We start from the raw sequence: 18,658 nt of genomic DNA on the forward strand, positions 1-18,658 counted from the left end.
TATCGAATCAATCGCTGTATTCTAATATTCCTCAGGAAGCAGCACTGGCAATAGTCAAGAGTACGTTGGATGAAAGCTCACAGAGTGAGAGAATTCCAAGCACGCTATTATTGACTTTTGCTAAATTAGTATTAACGGAGAATTATTTTGTGTTTAACCAGTTTTTTCTTCAAAAAAGAGGTGTTGCCATGGGTACAGCGGCCGCACCTAGTGTAGCAAACCTGTATGTTAGTAATTTTGAAGACAGTCATCTGTATAATACCCATTGGTTCATCAATATATCTCATTGGTATTGTTTTATTGATTCAATATTTTTTATTTGGCATTCCATGGAACATCATTTGGACTGTTTTCTGAACACGATCGATCCTCACTTAAGATTCACTATGACAAAAGAAATGCGTGTAATATAGCTTACTTGGACACTTGGATTTATAAAGTTCAAGGGCAATTACAGACTACGGTTTATCATAAACCAACGGATCAAAACACAGTATTACCTTTTGAGAGTCATCATCCGCATAGATTAAAATGGTCCCTCCCCGTGGGGCAATTCCTACGTCTTCGTAGGATCTGCACTACTGATGAAGCGTTTAAATTACAAGCAAGGGAACTGTCCGTGAAACTTAAGGATAGAGGATATTCAGATAAATGCATTCGCCAGGCCTACAAACGTGCCTGGTATGCTCAACATGCATAATTACTATCAGAGAGACCCAAGGAAAAGATGGATAAAATGGTGTGTGTACTGGGCTTCTCTACTTTGGCTCCCAAAATAGCACAATTAATTTACAAACACTGGCAAGTGCTTTCTCTTCACTCTGAATTTTCACAACGGCCATGTATAGCGTATACCCGCAGATGTAATTTAAAAGACGATCTGGTCCATACTGTTCTCACTCAGCCTGTTGTGATTCAGCAGGGAATGCATAAACCCTGTGGAGAATGCCAATTTTGTCCCCAAACTAGACTAATGCAACAATGGACAGCCCTCAGATCACAACAAACATTTGTTTTGAACCATCAAACAACATGCCAATCCTCTTTTGTGGTATATATTATTCAGTGCCCATGCACTCTTTATTATGTTGGACGAACTAGTAGGAAGATGAAGATTCATCTTATAGAACACAAAAGTCGATTGACTACGAAAAATCTGACGGCATCGTTAGTGTCGCATTGTGTCCAATATGAACATAAGTTCTCTGAGCTTCAGTGGTTCATTATTGACCACTTATTACCTACAGTGAACAACCGCTTGGTGGTGTTAACCCGTTGTGAGCAAAATTGGATATATAAATTGAAGACTATTAACCCATCGGGTTTGAATGAAAACATTGAGTGGAACACGATGATTTAATAGCTCTCCGTATAATTCAACAATCATACTCTTTCTACTTTTATTGTGAATTTTTTGCCTTATAAACTGTTTTTGCTCTCATGTAGCAGCTCTGCATGGAGCAGAGCTGTTGTTTGCGTGTACTGTATGAATTAATGCTGGTTAAGATCTCATTGAGGTACTAATTACCCCCTTTTGAACTTTGCAGTGGCGTCAGAAGTAGGACGGGGCGCCTTTAAAAACCTGCATCAGTGTGACATAAGCATAGCTCACAAGAAGTGATGTGAGGAGAAGACGGCTCTATCCTGAGTGTTTGTGTGGCCTTAACCCAAGGCCCTGATGAAAGAGTTCTTGAAACCCACGGTGTCGGGCGTTCCAGGGGAAGTTGACCAACTGGTCTTACACATGAGCAAATGAGGGCGAAGTGATAGTCGTCAATCAATACTGTTCAGATAAGATTTTTTTGTTTTTCATTTTTGTATTCTTTAATTAAGCTATTTGAGTAGCACTTTGCACTTTGGCACAAGCATTATAGCACTTAAAAAAAAAACATAGGAGAGTAGCCCAATGAAAGAGGTGCTATGCCACTTGGCAATTAAACAGTGTTGCCTAAAAATAGTGGTTGTTGCTGAGGGCACTTTTTAAAAAATGATTTTCTGAAAAAAATGAAAAAGAACTGGTTAAAGTAAAATATTTTGAAAATTTATACACATTGGTGCTGATATGTGTGGGTTTATACCATTGATCAATGTGTTTCAGCAGTGAGCTTATAGTCTTGGTTCTGTTTGGAGTCTAAATGTGTCAGCATTGGCCAGTTTAGCACATATTAGCTGCCATACAAAGTTAATTATGTTCAATGGAAAATAAATCTGTTGGCTCAGGTTGCTTGCTTTGTGAAATTTCCATCAATGTTTCATTATTGCTACCAAGTATTACATATTAAGGGCATTTGGTTTAAACTGTGTTTTAATTAATTTATCCAGTCCTTACATGCACATGGTTTTGCTTTTTGAACCCAAAGGTGAATCCTAAGGGTGGTTGAATAATTAGGTATAAACTATGTTTCTGACTTTACTTGTTTTGCACTATTCTGGGTCCTGCTGATCTGTACATCTGCTGTCTGAAATTTTGGAAGATGGCAATGAGAAAATAATAATTAAGTTTTGAATGTATTATGTATATGTCAGTTTTTGAATGTGCATCTGCCAGAACTGGTTTTAGACGTGACTGGAGCCCACAAGAAAACCTCACTCATTGGCCTTCAATCTCCAGAATAGCAGTGGTAAATCTCCAGGTGGGCCACCCTTGGCATCTCTGAACTCCTTTGCTGGCAGGGATACCGAGCCGGGCCAGCCAACTTTCATTCATTTCATTTGTTTAAGTAATTTATATACCACTTAGACCTAAGCGGTTTACAGTTTCATTTTACAGGTACTGGGACTGCCAGGTCTTCTTGTACAAGTATGCATGAGAATTCCTGGCATGCTGCTCAGAGCCAGAAACAAGCAGCGGGGACTGGCGGTAGTCCATTTATTTGGCTGGTGGGGCTTGGCATCCCTCCCAGCAAAGGTATGCCTAGCCTGCCTGCATGGGGGGAGGGAGGAGAGAAAAGAATGTGTTGCTCCCTTAGCCCCCCCCCCCCCCCCCCAAATTGCAGGCTGGCTATGCCTGGAAAGAGAGCCTGTTAAAAATTTCTCAGCACACTACTGGATATACCACCATATTGAAAACATTTAACTGGATAGGCTCAGCACCTGGCTGGTTAAATGCCTCATACCTGGTTTCCAGCGAAATTCAGTGAGGGATAGCTATCTCCTGCTGAATATCACTGGTTGGCGACTAGTAGATAGGTGATATAACTAGCTATCCACCGATTGTCAACCCTACTTTAGTGACTATCCAGCTCATTTTCTAAAGTGATCGCCGGCCATTTAATGACATAAATCGGGAGATGGCCGGCGATCTCTCGAAAGCGGCCAAATCAGTATAATCAAAGCGGCTTTTTTGACAGCATCGCCGCTTTCCCGTCGCCTCACCAGCGAAAGTTCAAGGGGGCGTGTCGGCAGCGTAGCGAAGGTGGGACATGGGCGGGCATTGGCGTGGCTACCAGATGGCCGGCTTTCGTAGATAATGGAAAAAAAAGCGGCGTTAAGCAGTATTTTGCCGGGTTTACTTGGTCCTTTTATTTTCACGACCAAGCCTCAAAAAGGTGCCCCAACTGACCAGATGACCACCAGAAGGAATCGGGGATGACCTCCCCGTACTCCCCCAGTGGTCACCAACCCCCTCCCACACTAAAACAATAAAACTAAAAACCTTTTTTGCCAGCCTGTATGCCAGCCACAAATGCCGTACCCACCTCCATGACAGCAGAATGTGTTCTATCCTCTGACAGCCTTTCCCTGATTGTGATGTGGCTCTTGGGTGAGTGAGACACCTTTTCTGTTAGGTGCACTGCAGAGTCACATCAGCAATGCATTATGGTGGGTGTAGGGTAGTGGGCTCTACTCCCATGGTGCTTTTCCCCCTGCTAACTGGGTCAGAGTGTGCCCAGTTTTGTTTCTGGTAGTCCATGAGGTAGTGGCCATTTTTGTAAGCCACTTTTAGATCCCTTTCATGTGTTACCCACGTTAGAGAACTTAGTTATTACCTTGAATGTTGCTGAAAGAGGGCATTGTACACCATTCTGCCAGCTCTGACCTACTGCTAATCTCAGTACCAGGGAGACTCTTTGCCAGTGGGGCACAACCTGTAATATGCAGTTAACTGTGAGTAAACGTGCTTATTCAAATAAAGGACTTTTTCAAAGAGATAGTCTTCAGGTGTCAACTGGTATACCAAGGTTATACAGCAGCAACAAGTCCTAGAGGCCTGCGTGTATGCAGGTCCCTGGAGCACTTTTAGTGGGTACCGCAGTGCACTTAAGGCAGGCAGAACCAGGCCCACCCCACCCCCCTACCTGTAACACTTGTGCTGGTAAATGGGAACCCTCCAAAACCCACTGTACCCACACGTAGTTGCCCCCTTCACCCCTAAGAGCTACGGTAGTGTTGTACATTTGTGGGTAGTGGGTTTGGGGGGGGGCTCAGCACCCAAAGTAAGGGAGCTATGCATGTGGGAGCTTTTTCTGAACTCCACCACACTGACCCCTAGGGTGCCCAGTTGGTGTCCTGGCATGTGAGGGGGACCAATGCACTACAAATGCTGGCTCCTCCCACGACCAAATGCCTTGGATGTCGCCGGGTTGGAGATCCCCGGCATTTTTTTCCATTATCGCTGAAAAACTAAACCAGCCATCTCAAACCCGGTGAACTCTGGCATTTGGCCGGGTTAAACCGTATTATCGAAAAAAAAGATGGCCGGCCATCTTTTTCGATAATACGGTTCCGGCCAGCTGTAGCGCCGGCGATCTATTTTGCCGGCAACGTTCGATTATGCCCCTCCACATTTGGCTGCTTGAATACATGGGATCTTTGACCAATTTGAACATAACCACCTAAAATAGACTTAGCTTTTTATGTTCAAACTGGCTAAAATTAAACCAGATATTCAATGCCAGTCTCTGGAAATGGCCAAGCATTGAATATCTGGGTTTAGCACTGGCTGCAGAAGTTAGCCCAGCTAACTCCTGCTGTCTGAATATTGGCCCCTAGTTATTTAGGGATAGCCGGCTATATCATATGATATAGCTGGTTATCTCCTAGGTTCTAACTGGGAATGTTCAATGGGAATAATCACCTAACTCCCACTGAACATGACTGGATAACTGGTTAAGTGCCATTTAAGCAGTCAGGTGCCATTCCTGATCGGTTAAATGGTTTTGAATATCAGGAGCATAGTGCCTAGAGGGCAACTACAAAGCAAGCATGCACATGAGCGGATCAGGGTGTATCTTGCAGTATAAGTTACAGAATGCTAGCATGTACGTGCACAACTGCCTGCTTTAGGAGCAACCATTTACACTTGCGCTCTATTCTATAACAGCAATGTCACATGCAATTGCCCTTATACAATTGGCACATACTGCTGGATTCTATATAGTATGCCTAGAGATTCGCGCTGAAATTCAGGTGTATTCTATAACAGACTTCTACGGTCTGGTTTGACCGTACGGGCAGACTTCTACGGTCTGTGCTGTGAGAAAGACAAGGACAAATCAAACTCGGGTATACATATAAAGTATCACATACCATGTAAAATGAGTTTATCTTGTTGGGCAGACTGGACGGGCCGTACAGGTCTTTATCTGCCGTCATTTACTATGCTACTATCCTACTTATTTTCGAAGGAGAAGGCCGGCCATCTTATGGCACAAATCGGGAGATGGCTGGACATCTCCTAAACCCGGCCAAATCAGTATAATCGAAAGCCAATTTTGGCCGGCTTCAACTGCTTTCCGTCTCAGGGCCAGCCAAAGTTAAATGGGGCATGTCGGCAGGGTACGGAAGGTGGGACGGGGCGTGGTTACGAGATGGCTGGCTTCGGCCGATAATGGGAAAAAAAAAGGCTGGCTCTGACGAGCACTTGGCCAGCTTCACTTGGTTCATTTATTTTTACGACCAAGCCTCAAAAAAGTGCCCCAACTAACCAGATGACCACCAGAGGGAATCGGGGATCACCTCCCCTTAGTCCCCCACTGGTCACCAACCCCCTCCCACCAAAAAAAATAAAAAATTACACATTTTTGTGCCAGCCTCTATGCCAGCCTCAAATGTCATACCCAGCTCCATCACAGCACTATGCAGGTCCCTGGAGCAGTTTTTAGTGGTACTGCAGTGCAATTCAGGCAGGCGGACCCAGACCCATCCCCCCTACCTATTACACTTGTGGTGGTAAATGGGAGCCCTCCAAAACCCACCTGAAACCCACTGTACCATATCTAGGTGCCCCCCTTTACCCTTTAAGGGCTATGGTAGTGTTGTACAGTTGTGGGGAGTGGGTTTTGGGGGGCTCAGCACCCAAGGTAAGGGAGCTATGCACCTGGGATCAATTTGTGAAGTCCACTGCATTGCCCCCTAGGGTGCCCAGTTGGTAAACTCTTTGAGCAGGGACTGTCTTTATGTGTATAGTGTACAGCGCTGCGTATGCCTTGTAGCGCTATAGAAGTGATAAGTAGTAGTAGTAATATCCTGGCATGTGAGGGGGACCAGTGCACTATAAATGCTGGCTCCTCCCATGACCAAAGGGCTTGGATTTGGCCGGGTTTGAGATGGCCGCCATTAGTTTCCATTATCGGCAAAAACCAATGGCAGCTATCTCTAACACTGGCCCAAATGTTGAGATTTGGCTGGCCCTGACCGTATTATTGAAACAAAAGATGGCTGACCATCTTGTTTCGATAATACGGTCATGTATGGCGCTTTACAGGGCCGGCCTTAGAGATGGACGCGCCCAAATAGATGGCCGGCCCCGTTCGATGATGCCCCTCCATGTAACAACATGTGTAACTTAATTGATTTAACAAGCTGATCAGCACTGATAACAGCACTTATCAAGCAATAATGAGCATTAATTGGCAATAATTAGAATTTGCACGCACAACTCGCTAAGTGTATTCTGTAATGAACTGCGCCTAAATTCTAATGCATGCAGTTCAAAAGGGATGTGGCTATGGGCAGAGAAATGGGCATTCCTTGGGCATTCCAAAATTTACACATATAGTTATAGAATACAGCCCAGTGCGTGTAAATCTACACGCAGGGATTGATGCCACATCTTTATTGGAAGAAATGTAGGCGCGTAGTTTTAGTTGCTGGGATACCAACTAAGCATATTCTATACACCACGACTAAATCTTGGAGCCGCTTATAGAATACGCTTAGTCGGAAATCTTTACCACACGGATTTCTTAGGTGCCTTATATAGAATCTGGCCCATAGTGCCCATATTTTTCATGCCTAATGTTTGGTGCACTTTTTTGAATCTACCCCCATGTTTTCTGACCTTAGAAATTTCTGACCTTAGAAATTTCAGAAAAACAGTACAGCAAACAGGAAGGGAACCTCTAAGGAGAAGAAAGCCAAAACAGGGTGACGTAGAGGTTGACCAAATGATGAGCCAACTCAGGAGATGTTGCTTGAAAATCCTTTTATTCAAATCACCAGGAAAAGAACCCAACATGGGCCGTGTTTCGGCGGATGGAGCCGCCTGCTTCAGGAGTCACACTAGTATTCTAATAACAAAAAATATCATATACTTAAAAGTAACATTCTAAAATATACTATAAACATATTAAAACACATAATAAGAACATAAAATAACACACAACACACATTCTAAAAAGTTTGTATAATGTGAATGCAGACTATTCCATTTTCACACTGGAAGAGAGTGGATTTTATATAGTATTTGATTTCAATTATCCCAATATTGACTGGATAAATAGTACATCACAGAGCACAAGGGAGGTAAAATTCCTAGACGTAATAAATGACTACTTCTTGGAGCAACTGGTCCATGAACCGACAAGAGAGAGAGTTATTTTAGATCTCGTCCTTAGTGGAATGTAGAAGAGGATTGCCCAATCCAATAAGCGACACAGGGAAATACCTAGACTCTACAAGACACATCTAGGACCCCCTATCAGTAGACAGAACGTGGTTATTCTTTACACCAGTGTTTCCCAAGTTCAATCCTGGAGTACCCCTTCCCAGTCAGGTTTTCAGGATATCCACAATGAATTTGCATGAACTTGATTTGCATACACTACATCCATTATATGCAAATTTCTTTCATGCATATTCATTGTAGATATCCTGAAAATCTGACTAGCAAGGGGTACTCCAGGACCGGACTTGGGAAACACTGCTTTTTACCACCTTCCAATGACATGGTCAGATGCTTTATGAGATGTTACATGAAATCCCAATGCATACTAGATTCCAAATATTCTACTGAAGAACCCCTCTGACACATTCATACAAAGCCTAACCAAACATATCACCTTTGTGTTTAGACAGGGACTTCCCAATAGTGAAGGGAGGCATTATCCTAACCCCCCATCCCCCAAAACAGGAAGATCTCATGAGATGAAATAATAACTACAGACCCGTAGCCTCCATTCCCTTACTTACCAAGGTGATGGACGGCATAGTTCTGAAACAACTACAGGATTATATAACACATTTGTCTTTATTGCACAGCTCTCGATTAGGCTTCTGACCTTGTCATAGCACAGAAACTGTACTAACAACTCTGATGACTGAATTGACAAAGGAGATCAGCATGGGCAGGAGGGTCATGATCCTCCAGTTTGACATGTCCTCAGCAATTGACCTGGTGGACCATGGGCTGCTATTATACATGCTATACAACTTAAGTATCGGAAGCACGACCCTTTCCTGGTTTGAGGGATTCTTGAGAAATAGATTCTACAAAGTGAAGATATCTGGGACCCTATCATCAGAACGGTCACCAGAATGCGGAGTACCCCAAGGCTCCCCCATATCTCCATCCTTTTTTAACATACTGATGCCCCCACCCAGGACACAAACTAGAACAGAACAGCTTTAAAACATACATTTATGCAGGTGACGTCACCATTTGCATCCCCTTTGCAAATGAAATCCAAGCCGTGACAGGAGAAATCAAATGAGCGCTTGACCTGATGGAATCCTGGGCGACAGCTTTCAAGCTTAAACTTAACAGAGAAAAAAATGAAGTTCATGGTGATAACCAGCCTGTTCAAACCAATACAAATCAGCAAACTCACCGAACAGAACACTCTCTTAACTCAAACATCAAGGTACTGGGAATACTACTTGATCAGCAAATAACTTTCAAACCACAAGTATCTGCCCTAATATCAGTGGTGTGCTGGAGCAGGCTCTCACAGGCTCGCAAGAGCCGGTTGTTAAGTTTTTAAGAATTTTGGGAGCCGGTTGTTAAAGTAGGGCCCTCCATGGCTACTTTAACAACTGGCTCCCAAAATGTGGGCTTGGGCCCCCTGCTGAATTCTCTTTTACTTTGCTGGTGGGGATGCTGAGCCCTGCCACCCAAGTAAATAGACTGCTGCTGCTCCCCGCTCCTTGTTTCCAGCTCTGAGCAGCAGGCTGGGACTTCTCCAGCATGTGTGAGAAGTTTCAGTATGCTGCTCAGAGCAAGACCTTGGGAGTGGTGACAGTTCATTTATTGACTGCCAGCAAAGGTATGCCTAGTGTGCCCGCACGAAGGGAGGAAAGAGAGAGAGGCAAGTGCTGCTCCCCCCCCCCCCCCCCGGCCACCCCTGGCCCTTCCAACTGCAGAGCTGGCTACGTCCGGAGAAAGAGCCTGTTGTTAAAAATTTACCAGCACACCCCTGCCTAATATCAAAAATTTTCAGATTACCATGGTACCTGCGATGACTAAGAAACCACTTCTCAAAAAACACCTTCCAAATTTTGGTCCAAAGTCTTGTCCTAGTTAGACTACTGTAACACAATCTATACGGGATGCAGGGAATACATTCACAAAAAACTGCAAACAGTACAAAATACCTCTGCTCATCTAATCTACAGCTTGACCAGACATGAACCAGCGACTCCACTACTACAGTTCTTGCACTGGCTACCAATAAGAGCCAGAGTGATTTCAAAATCTGCACCTTTGTCTACCAGGTTATCTATGGCACTGCACCAAGTTATATGATGTCACTAGTAGAGCTACCTCTAGCCAACCTAAAGGAGAAGCTCAGAGACAACCTAATTATCCACTGCCCCAACTTTAAAGTGTGGTCTACAAATCAGCCCACTTCGCCGGACTACAATACAATGAGGCCAAATGGTGGAACACACTAACAAGAGACATACGATACGACGCATCCTATGAAAACTTTTGAAAAAACTGAAAACATTTTTATTTTAAAAATTCCTGTCGCTAGATAAAACCTAGCATGTATAGTCTAACACCTGTTCATGTACTCCATCCTCCTCCCCACAGATTGTATACCCTCCCATAGACCTGTTTACATCTCCTAATGAGCCTTCCCTTCTCTACCATGTCACCCTTTTTTATGCCTTCTTTATCTGAGAAATGACATGCTTCTGCTTCATGACTGTATTTCTGCTCAATTCAATATAAGCCACATAGAAATGAGTTCTCAATTCAGATGACTGTGGGTACAAATCCAAATAAGGTAAAGTAAAGATCTAGTCCTTAGTGGAATGCAGGGCATAGTACAAGAGGTAACAGTGTTGAGTCCTGCTTTTAACTATCCCTGTGGAGAATGGGGGACCTCACTGCCATGTTACATGTCACTGCAGAGTTCAGTAATTGGAATGCAATGTTTGTTTATGCAAGTACAAACCTATGCATAGAGATGGATAGGCTCTCCCCAGTAGGTACCATTGCTTGGGCAAAAACATTTATAAAAAGGTGATTGTAATCAGTGTTCCTTTCTGAAGTTAAGCAATGGCAGAAAAGCAGCTGTTTATCACAGATTAAACACTGCAGAGAGCAGAGCTTTATTATTTTAAGTATTCTTGAAAAAAAAATGTTTTCCGCTGTATTGTGAAGTCACCTTGGATTTCAGTTAGTTCTTTTGGGCTCCCTCTAAACTGTGAAAATCAAATCCTGGGAATTAGTTGAGGGGAGAACTGTAAGCGCTGTTGCCACAATTTGGGTTTCTGCCAGGTACTTGTGACCTGGCTTGGCCACTGTTTGGAAAACAGGATATTCCTGTTTGTACTTGGCTAGATGGCTCTGGTGGTGCTCTCTCCTGCCAGAAACCAATGACCAGTATTTGAATTGGCAAAGTAACACAGATAGCATTGAGTCTTTTATATTTACTAATTGGCTTTCAGTAGTGAAATATAACATTAAAGACTCAGGCCCAGAAAACTATATTCCCATAACCAATTGAGTTGTCTTTCTCATTACATATGGTGTTCTGTAAATTGTACTTACAGAGCAAATGGGTAATTGTAATTATACTTGGTGGATAGGAAATAAAAGATACCTTCTAATTATATTTGTCTGTGTTCTTGGTTACTTCTGAGCTAGTACTTCTGAGAAGTTCAGATAAATGAGGTAAATATACCAGAAGCAGCCTATGGTGATTTGTTCATCTCTGGCTAGAGGTTTGACTGCTGGCCAGGGAGGGATAAATACACCCAAATATATACAAGGGTTACCATATGGCTCCAGAAAAAGGAGGACAGATTGGTCTGTGTTTTACTTCCATTGCTTTCAATGTAAGCAAAACCTGGACTGGATCAATGTGTCCTCCTTTTTCTGGAGCCATATGGTAACCCTACCTAGTATTGGATTTTGGATTCGGATTTAGCTTGCGCTTTTTCAGTATAGCTAATAATGTCATGGAATCGGAGGTAGGGTATTATTATGGATTAAGAACTGGTTGAAAGATAGGAAGCAGAGAGTAGGATTGCGTGGCCAGTATTCTCAGTGGAGGAGGGTAGTTAGTGGGGTCCCGCAGGGGTCTGTGCTGGGTCCGTTGCTTTTTAATGTATTTATAAATGACCTAGAGATGGGAATAACTAGTGAGGTAATTAAATTCGCCGATGACACAAAATTATTCAGGGTCGTCAAGTCGCAGGAGGAATGTGAACGATTACAGGAGGACCTTGCGAGACTGGGAGAATGGGCGTGCAAGTGGCAGATGAAGTTCAATGTTGACAAGTGCAAAGTGATGCATGTGGGTAAGAGGAACCCGAATTATAGCTACGTCTTGCAAGGTTCCACGTTAGGAGTTACGGATCAAGAAAGGGATCTGGGTGTCGTCGTCGATGATACGCTGAAACCTTCTGCTCAGTGTGCTGCTGCGGCTAGGAAAGCGAATAGAATGTTGGGTGTTATTAGGAAGGGTATGGAGTCCAGGTGTGCGGATGTTATAATGCCGTTGTATCGCTCCATGGTGCGACCGCACCTGGAGTATTGTGTTCAGTACTGGTCTCCGTATCTCAAAAAAGATATAGTAGAATTGGAAAAGGTACAGCGAAGGGCGACGAAAATGATAGTGGGGATGGGACGACTTTCCTATGAAGAGAGGCTGAGAAGGCTAGGGCTTTTCAGCTTGGAGAAGAGACGGCTGACGGGAGATATGATAGAAGTGTATAAAATAATGAGTGGAATGGATCGGGTGGATGTGAAGCGACTGTTCACGCTATCCAAAAATACTAGGACTAGAGGGCATGAGTTGAAGCTACAGTGTGGTAAATTTAAAACGAATCGGAGAAAATTTTTCTTCACCCAACGTGTAATTAGACTCTGGAATTCATTGTCGGAGAACGTGGTACGGGCGGTTAGCTTGACGGAGTTTAAAAAGGGGTTAGATAGATTCCTAAAGGACAAGTCCATAGACCACTATTAAATGGACTTGGAAAAATTCCGCATTTTTAGGTATAACTTGTCTGGAATGTTTTTACGTTTGGGGAGCGTGCCAGGTGCCGTTGACCTGGATTGGCCACTGTCGGTGACAGGATGCTGGGCTAGATGGACCTTTGGTCTTTCCCAGTATGGCACTACTTATGTACTTATGTACTTATGTAATGTTAAAACATATTCCAAATATGTTTGGTAACTTAACAATAAACTAAAGGCCAGAAGATCTGAAGCCTGGTGGCCAACCGGCAACCTGCCAAAAAAACCTGAGAGGCAAATCATTTTAAGGTTGCCAATAACCACAGGATTTCTATTACAGTGGTTGCTGAACACCACATAGCCAACCGGATGATGGTGGACTGCAGTGCTGGGGCTGAATGAGAGCTAAGTGTTAAAATGCCTGTATATGTTTCCAGAATATTGCAAATATTGTTCTATTTAATATATTGTATTTTTTTGTGTATTATTTTGATTTTTTTTAAAATATCATTCCTGGAGTATATATTCAGTTTGCATATTACCATCAGTAACAGAGGTACAGGGGGAAGGTGGGGGTGGGGGGAAGGAAACAGCTCATGCAGCTGTACCAGAGCTACATAGTGAGGGATTCCTCCTTTGCTGTGTTTAAAAGTGCCCTAGTCCCTTTCCTGCAGGATTGCCCCCACCTGAAGGATTTTAATTTGCTTTCCTCTGCCTAGTCCTGCCCACTTTAGCCTCCCCAAACAACTGAGTCACCGACCACCTATGACCAGTTGGTAAATGGTAAGGTGGGATCTTATCAACAAACGTTCAACAATATAACAGCTCTGTACCTGGAAAACACTTAGGAGCCCTTTTACTAAGCCATGTAAGCTTCTACGTGCGCCCAATGCGCACCAAAATGGAGTGTCTGACTGACTACCGCGTGGCTCTTGCAGTAATTTCATTTTTTGCACACGTCTGCTATGCACCTCTGAAAAAGAATTTTTATTTTCTGACGCGCGTAGGTCATTTCCGCCCGGTTACCATGTGAGACCTTACCGCTAAATCAATGGCTGGCGGTAAGGTCTCAGACTCAAAATGGACGTGCACCAATTTGTATTTTGCTGCATGTCCATTTTCTGTAAAAATGTAAAAAAGGCCTTTTTGACAGGTGTACTGAAAAATGGATCCACGCGCGCCCAAAACCTGTGCCTACACTACTGCAGGCCAATTTTCAGGGTACCTTTGTAAAAGGACCCCTCAGGGCCCTGTTTACTAAGCTGTGTTATAGGCGTGTTAGCGTTTTTTTAATCAGCATTAACCATGTACGTGCGTTAACTGTGCACGCACCTAGAATATCCCTATAGGCGCCTATATGGTTAGTACGCACGCTAATCAGGCACATAAAAATGCTAACGTGCCTTAGTAAACAGGGCCCTTAGATCATGAGCCTGATAGAATACAGAAAATGATGACGCTGTGATCACTCCCATTTCAGCTGATAAAAAGCTTGATGCAAAAAAAAAATCCATAAACAACACCAATGACTGATAATGGAGAAAAATAAAAAACAGCACTGTTGTAGAAGCTTTTTTATTTTTTAAAAAGAAACTATTTTGCACAATGCACGCATAAAGAAAATTATTATTTATTTATTTAAAAGCATATATATACTGTCCCAATAAGAAACAAGTATGCAGAAATACAGAGAGCAAGAATATGTGGCAGAAAATACAGAGTTAAAATGGGTTAAAAACGAATTGCCAAGTATGTCTTCATATGCTGGCTGCCAGTGAACACAATAGATTCATATAATTATTCAAAACAGGAGGAAAAGACCTCAGATGTCACCAAGAATGTTTCACCTGCCCGGTTAGTAACAAGACAGGATAATGGTCTTACAGCAAATGATGTAATCCCTGGTCAAAATGTTCTTGGTTGTGATATTTCTGCTTCATAGCTAATAAAAATAAAACAAAACACCTCCTTTCTGCCCATATTTTTAAGCAAATTTTTTCATTACTGTAGAACAGTTCTTCAAATCTTCAATCCATGAAGGCTATCATTAACAAGTGAAACTGCATATCTTATAATTCATTCCGAGAAACATAGTTCAAAAGACAATCGAGCAGCTACTGCAGATAAGTGTTCACTCTTTAAGCTGCTTGACTGTCTTTTGAAACACAGTCAGGCTTATTTTCGAAAGAGAAGGGCGCCCATCTTTCGACACAAATTAGGACATGGGCGTCCTTCTCTCAGGGTCGCCAAAATCGGCATAATGGAAAGCCAATTTTGGGCGTCCCCAACTGCTTCCCATCGTGGGGATGACCAAAGTTCCTGGGGGCGTGTCAGAGGTGTAGCGAAGGCGGGACTGAGGCGTGCCTAATAGATGGGCGTCCTCGAGCGATAATGGAAAAAAGAGGGGTGTCCCTGATGAGCACTTGGCCGACATTACTTGGTCCATTTTTTGTTATGACCAAGCCTCAAAAAGGTGCCCGAATTGACCAGATGACCACCGGAGGGAATCGGGGATGACCTCCCCTGACTCCCCCAGTGGTGACCAACCCCCTCCCAACCTGAAAAAAACAACTTTAAAAACTTTTTTTTGCCAGCGTCAAATATCATACTCAGGTCCATCTCAGCAGTATGCAGGTCCCTGGGGGGGGGGAGGTGTGGTGTGTGTCAGCGGAGGCATAGCGAAGGCGTAGATGTCCTTCTTTCAAACATTTTGGACGTCCTGAACTGCCCCCCCCCACAGGGACGGCCAAATTTCAAGGGCGTGGAGTGAAGGAGTAGCCTAGTTGTTAGAGCACTGGTCTTGCAATCCAGAGATGGCCAGTTCAAATCCCACTGCTGCTACTTATGATCCAAAATCTAAATAAATAAAGGGTGTGTCTGAGGCATAGCAAAGGCATGGACATCCTTCCTCACAAAAACATCCACATTTTGGACGAGCACTTGGACGTTTTCACCTGGACTTGTGTTTATTTAAGGTTGTAGACGACTATTATACACGCAGCTTGTCTTCATATATGAAGCCATCTTTGGCATTCGCAGAGCAGCCAAGCATAATGCCTGGCTGCTCTGCACTGGCTTCCCCTCCTTAGGAGGAAATCGTGTGCAAATGAGCTAACAGCGAGCAGCTCATTTGCATGCAATTTCCTTCATGCATGCCTGTTCCTTTCTGAATCGCTAAAGGATTGGTAAGGGAAGGGCTTTTCCATTCAGTTAGTGCATCTGGCTGAAGGTAAGGGAGCTATGTACCTGGGAGCAATTTGTGAAGTCCACTGCAGTTCCCTCTAGGGTGCCTGGTTGGTGTCCTGGCATGTCACGTGGACCAGTGCACTTTGAATGCTGACTCCTCCCATGACATTTTTGAGATGGGCGTCCTCGGTTTCCATTATTGCCGAAAACCAGGGACGACCATCTCTAAGGTCGACCATCTCAACATTTAGGTCAACCATCTCTGAGGTCGACCTAAATGTTGAGATTTGGGCGTCCCCGACCGTATTATCAAAACGAAAGATGGCTGCCCACCTTGTTTCAATAATACGGGTTTCCCCGCCCCTTCGCGGGGATGTCCTGCGAGGACGCCCTCAGGAAAACTTGGGCGCACCATTCAATTATGCCCCTCATCGTCTTGTTAATAACCAGGCAGGTGAAAAATTATTGGCAACGTCTTTTCCTCCTATTTTGAATAATAGTATCCCTATAGTTGTTTTGGGAATGTTTTGAAAAATGTCAGTACCAACCAAGATGTCACCTCTGTGGGGCAGCACTTCACAAAACGAGAACACTATACCAATGATTTTATGGTGAGAATACTAAAAGGGAACTTTAAAACAATACAGGAACCTAAGACCTTTGAAGTTAGAATGATTAAATATTGTGACACCCACCAGACAGGACTTAACAAAGATCTGGGTTTTCTAGCCCATTATAAACCATAAAATTCTACGGCTTTGTCACCCTCTTATCACCATGCATATCTCCCTGTCCCTCATCCACCCTCATCCTGTTAGACTGTCACTGAAATGCTTTGATGTTTCACTTATATATACTGTCATCTATCAACATTTGCTTATTTCTGATCTAATGAAGAAGGGCTACCTTTGAAAGCTAATCAAAAAATGTATTAAGTTAGTCCAATAAAAAAGGTATCATCTTATTTTCTTTTCCATGTTTTATTTTATTCTATTTCTATTGATTAAGAATAATAGTATGAATCTATTGTGCCAATTTGTGGTTGATAGATAATTACTTCAGTGGTGGACTTTATGGTCATTATTTTTGTTATTAAGATTTCATATGCTGGATGTACATATTGCACCTTTTCTTTGGTAGAATTCAAGGATTAAGATTAACACTAGCAGTAAATCTGAGAGATGGAAACGCTGGATTATGAGCGAGGGTCATTCCTTTCATAATATGCATAAAACAAATCTTTTTGGAGTCATAATCCTAAGAGGTACCAATGACACCATTTGATTTTTTTAAGGCCCTGGGAAATCAGAATATTGTAATAATTCCTACAAAAACAATCTAAGTAAGCTATCCATTTGTTCTGAAGTTTAACATACATCAACGGGTTGTAAACTTTTGATTTGATAATTTAAGTATCAGTATAGACTGTGCATCTGTTGATAGATTAACATTAAGACAGCAAGGTAATGTAAACATTTCTCAAGTTAAGTGGTACTTTCTCACCTGTTCACTAAACTTAGACTAGATAGAACACACAAGTAGGGAAAACTCATAATAGAAAAATATTTCAAGCAGCATTACTCTCTTTTTTTCTTTACAACTCTTTTCCGCTTTCCAAAACAAAATGAACAACACTTAATAGAAACTATAAGGAAGACCGCCAGGCAGAGGATCAAGAATGCTATAACGTCCAAGCAGTGGTATTGGTACCATGTGAGATGATGGGAAGCAGGTCTCAAGTGTTTTGCTCCTTTCTGACGCATAACAAATTCAATCCAGAAGACAGCTCTGTCCAATGGCTTTATAGGCTGGTCATGCTGTATCTGGGATAACTTCATTGCATTTTCTTTATATCTGTGAGAAGAAAGCACAACACATATGAATGGAAGTGGCCTGCTCATTTTCAAACCATCATTTGCCCTTACTGTGCCAACACGATAATATCATCGGTGTATGTAAATTTATTTTTTTTAAATCAAGGTTCTACTAGGTTATGTTAGCAGTATATTTTATGGTTAACCAAAACCAGTGTCAATGAAATGTAAACAGGACATATGAAATAAATCATTGCTAGATGTCTGTTCCTCAGCAAATATTTTTGCAAGATGCAGCCATTTTGACTCTCCGGACTGATTAACAGATCATATCTGATCAGAGAGCCGCAGGAAGGTGTGTGGTGGACATGCCACAAAGACAGCTGCCATAATTGCAGCTCATTAATTGTTGCCTAATGGCTGTGGTTCCCAGAGCTGACCCTTCAGAAATCAGACCTGTTTGAAGAGTCTCAAAGACAAGGTTAGGACCAATCTCTGAAAAGGGTGATTCATAACATATGGAGGGCCATGACACACATGTGCATGTGAGCACACTCATGTTCTCTCTCTCCCATGCCCCCTCCCAGCTTCTCTCATGCACCCCCACAACCTTCACCGTCTCTTTCTCTGTCTCCCATGCCCCCTCCCAGCCTCTCTCATGTACCCCCCCACAGCCTTCACCATCTTTCTCTCTCTCCCATGACCCCTCCCAGCCTCTCTATGTACCCCCCACAGCCTTCACCGTCTCTTTCTCTCTCTCCCATGCCCCCTCCCAGCCTCTCTCATATACCCCTCACAGCCTTCACTGTCTCTTTCTCTCTCTCCCATGCCCCCTCCCAGCCTCTCTCATGTACCCCCCACAGCCTTCACCGTCTCTTTCTCTCTCTCCCATGCCCCCTCCCAGCCTCTCTCATATACCCCCCACAGCCTTCACTGTCTCTTTCTCTCTGTCCCATGCCCCCATCCCAGCCTTCACTCAGTCTCTTTCTCATGCCGCCTTCAGCCTTCACTCAATCTCTCTCTC

The 18,658-nt window shown here is 43.2% G+C and overlaps 1 protein-coding gene across 2 annotated transcripts in view; it reads right to left on the reverse strand.

The window, feature by feature from the left end:
- Positions 1-16,750: 16,750 nt before the first annotated feature.
- The window catches only part of LOC115461023 (UDP-glucuronosyltransferase 2A1-like), a 102,431-nt gene continuing 100,523 nt past the window's right edge, over positions 16,751-18,658 (reverse strand). For both annotated transcript variants that reach the window (XM_030190541.1, XM_030190542.1), the window contains exon 7: positions 16,751-17,674. In XM_030190541.1, the coding sequence (XP_030046401.1) occupies positions 17,398-17,674 (277 nt within the window). In that variant the 3' untranslated portion in view covers positions 16,751-17,397. The remainder of the gene's footprint in view (positions 17,675-18,658) is intronic.

This window comes from Microcaecilia unicolor, chromosome 2 (genome assembly GCF_901765095.1).
Source record: "Microcaecilia unicolor chromosome 2, aMicUni1.1, whole genome shotgun sequence".
Classification (NCBI taxonomy): domain Eukaryota; kingdom Metazoa; phylum Chordata; class Amphibia; order Gymnophiona; family Siphonopidae; genus Microcaecilia; species Microcaecilia unicolor.